Source organism: Chrysemys picta, chromosome 13, assembly GCF_011386835.1.
Source record: "Chrysemys picta bellii isolate R12L10 chromosome 13, ASM1138683v2, whole genome shotgun sequence".
NCBI classification, from domain to species: Eukaryota; Metazoa; Chordata; order Testudines; family Emydidae; genus Chrysemys; species Chrysemys picta.
Window position 1 is genome coordinate 12,643,034 of NC_088803.1, and position 2,719 is coordinate 12,645,752.

The 2,719-nt window shown below is 41.4% G+C and overlaps 1 protein-coding gene across 1 annotated transcript; it reads left to right on the top strand.

Moving 5' to 3' along the window:
• The first annotated feature begins 251 nt into the window (after positions 1-251).
• LOC112060471 (olfactory receptor 14A16-like) lies at positions 252-1,844 on the top strand. The gene has a single exon (XM_065566755.1). It carries the CDS (start codon positions 261-263, stop codon positions 1,194-1,196), a length of 936 nt encoding a protein of 311 aa, XP_065422827.1. The 5' UTR covers positions 252-260; the 3' UTR covers positions 1,197-1,844.
• The last annotated feature ends 875 nt before the right edge of the window (positions 1,845-2,719 follow it).

Sequence of the window (2,719 nt, forward strand, 5' to 3'; positions counted from 1 at the left end):
ATTTTATTAAGCCATATCATGAGCCAGTTCTTCAGATGGTACAAACTGATGCAGCTCCATTGACTTTAAGGGACCTGCGCCAATTTACATTCATGTGATAACTCACCACTCCTAGTTAATAGCAGTGATGAGTGCTGTGCATGGTTGACACTCACATCATATTGCTGCAGGAAATCAGGGCCACTCCCTCTGTCACTGTAATTCCCCCACTGTCTTTGTCCTTCCCTCCACAGCCATCACACAATGAACTGAGAAAGAAAATGTCCAACCGAACCACCCTGACCGAGTTCCTTCTCTTGGGATTCTCTGACATTCGGGAGCTGCAGATTTTGCACTTTGTGGCGTTCCTGGTGATTTACCTGGCAGTCCTGATGGGGAATCTTCTCATCATCACAGCCGTAGCCCTCGACCACCATCTCCACACCCCCATGTACTTCTTCCTGGTGAATCTGTCCATCTTAGACCTTGGCTCCATCTCAGTCACCATCCCCAAATCCATGGACAATTCCCTCATGAACACCAGGGTGATTTCTTATCCTGGATGTGTCACCCAAGTCTTTCTCTTTTTAGTCTTCACTGCAACTCATTTTGCCTTACTCACCATCATGGCATATGACCGATATGTCGCCATCTGCCAACCACTGCACTACGAGAGAGTGATGAACAGGAGAGCTTGTGTCCAAATGGCAGCCAGTGCCTGGATTACTAGTATTGTCTACTCTGCCCTGCACACTGGGAACACCTTCAGGTTGCCCTTCTGCCAGTCCAATGTAATCAGCCAGTTCTTCTGTGAAATCCCCCAACTACTCAAGCTTGCCTGCTCTGACTCGTACCTCAGTGAAATTCAGGCTATTGCCTTTAGTGGGTTTTTAAGTTTAAGCTGCTTTGTTTTTATAATTCTGTCTTATGTTCAGATCTTCAAAACTGTGATGAGAATCCCCTCTGAGCAGGGCCGGCATAAAGCCTTCTCCACCTGCCTTCCTCACCTCACTGTGTTCTCTTTGTTAATTTGCACTGCGTCTTTTGCCTATCTGAAACCCACCTCCAGCTCAGAATCAGGTCTGGACCTTGTGGTAGGTGTTCTCTATTCCCTGGTGCCTCCAGTGATGAATCCGATCATCTACAGCATGAGGAACAAGGAGATGAAAGCTGCATGGAAGAAACTGATTGTGTGGAGGTTATTCACCAAGAGTTAAAATGTCCATCATTGCAACTTGACTGTGATTTCATTCTGAGTTTCTTTGTATGTATAATCAACAGATGACCAAGTTGTCTCTTTGAGAATAATAGGGTGCAATCTGTTTATGAAATCATGAAATCTGGACTAGATTCAGTGAAGTCAAATGAGTTAGTATAAGATTACACCAGTGAACATAAGATCAGAATCTATCTTTCCATACTTCTACATATGCACCTATCTATCTGTCATAGGGATTTATAGGGCTACTGTCACCGCACTATCTGAGCATGTTGCACAGAATATCAACAGTCATATCTAAGTCACTAGTGGATTTCATGAAGTCTGTGGATCTTCTCCTTTTTTGGGATAAAAATTGTGCCTGGAGTATGAGAGGTTTGGCTTGTGTGTTTGCTTGTTTCTTTTTCATTTTGTTTAATTTTGTTGATTCATTCCTTGACTTGTTTCTTTGTTCCAGGTTGCTTTTGGGGGGGGAGGGAGGAGCTTGGCAGGGTGGAGTATGTTTGACTAAATGGTGGTATCCATTTATTTTGTCGTCTATTCAAGGTGTCAATGTCATAATCACCTTGATGGGGTTTTCTGAGAGACCTGAAGTTTTGCTTTCCCCACTGATGAAGAATTGAAAAAAAGTTTCTGCATGCGTCTGTTCAAGTGATTATTTTAATGCTGATGGGATTTTATTGTGTCATTTATGATGAGTTAGGGCACCTAGAGCCTTATATATCTGTATGTATTATTGTTATTTATTCATTTAATTAAATTTATTAAAATAAATACATACTGTATTGTTCTTCCTATGGTGGAAAGATATTTGGACGAGAAAGGTATTAAAATGTTTCTTAAAGACAAACTGAGTCTGAATCAGAAGGCCAAATATTTATTCCACTGAACTACTGCAGTGATCGAGCTGGGAAGTGCTCATATTTTCTCTTATGTTGTGCTTTGTTCCTATTGTGGTAAATAAATCACACTTTGCATGGTCAAGACGTCTAGTCATTCAACTTACTACGGGTCACAGCTCCTGTGGGAAGAACTGCAGGAACCAAACACAGTTGGAGAAATCACGGTTGGTGCACAAGTTGCTATAGCCTTGGACCCAGTTTCAGAGATGGAGAATCACATGATTCCACCCTAAGAGAGAGATAGGCACAATGCTTAGACCAGAGGGTTTGAAGTAAGAGACCAGAGTGGGGAGAAGAGATTGAGCTAACCCTTTAATCGTAACCATTGGGATATAGCCATTCACTTCAACGTCAATCTTTGCATGTAGCCATTCGTCTCTCATCCACACAAGTATCCAAATGTGTCTAGATCTCCAAAGCTGGTTGCTGTTATTATTATTAATTAATATTTATTAAACCATGTTTGTGCATGGTTGTGTGTACTACATATACAATAGTTAAAATAAGATCATGTAGATAGATAGATAGATAGATAGATAGATAGATAGATAGATTATGAAAAATCAATGCCAGTTTATCGTGCCTCTTTTTCTGTCTATGACTGTTGATGTCCAGCTCG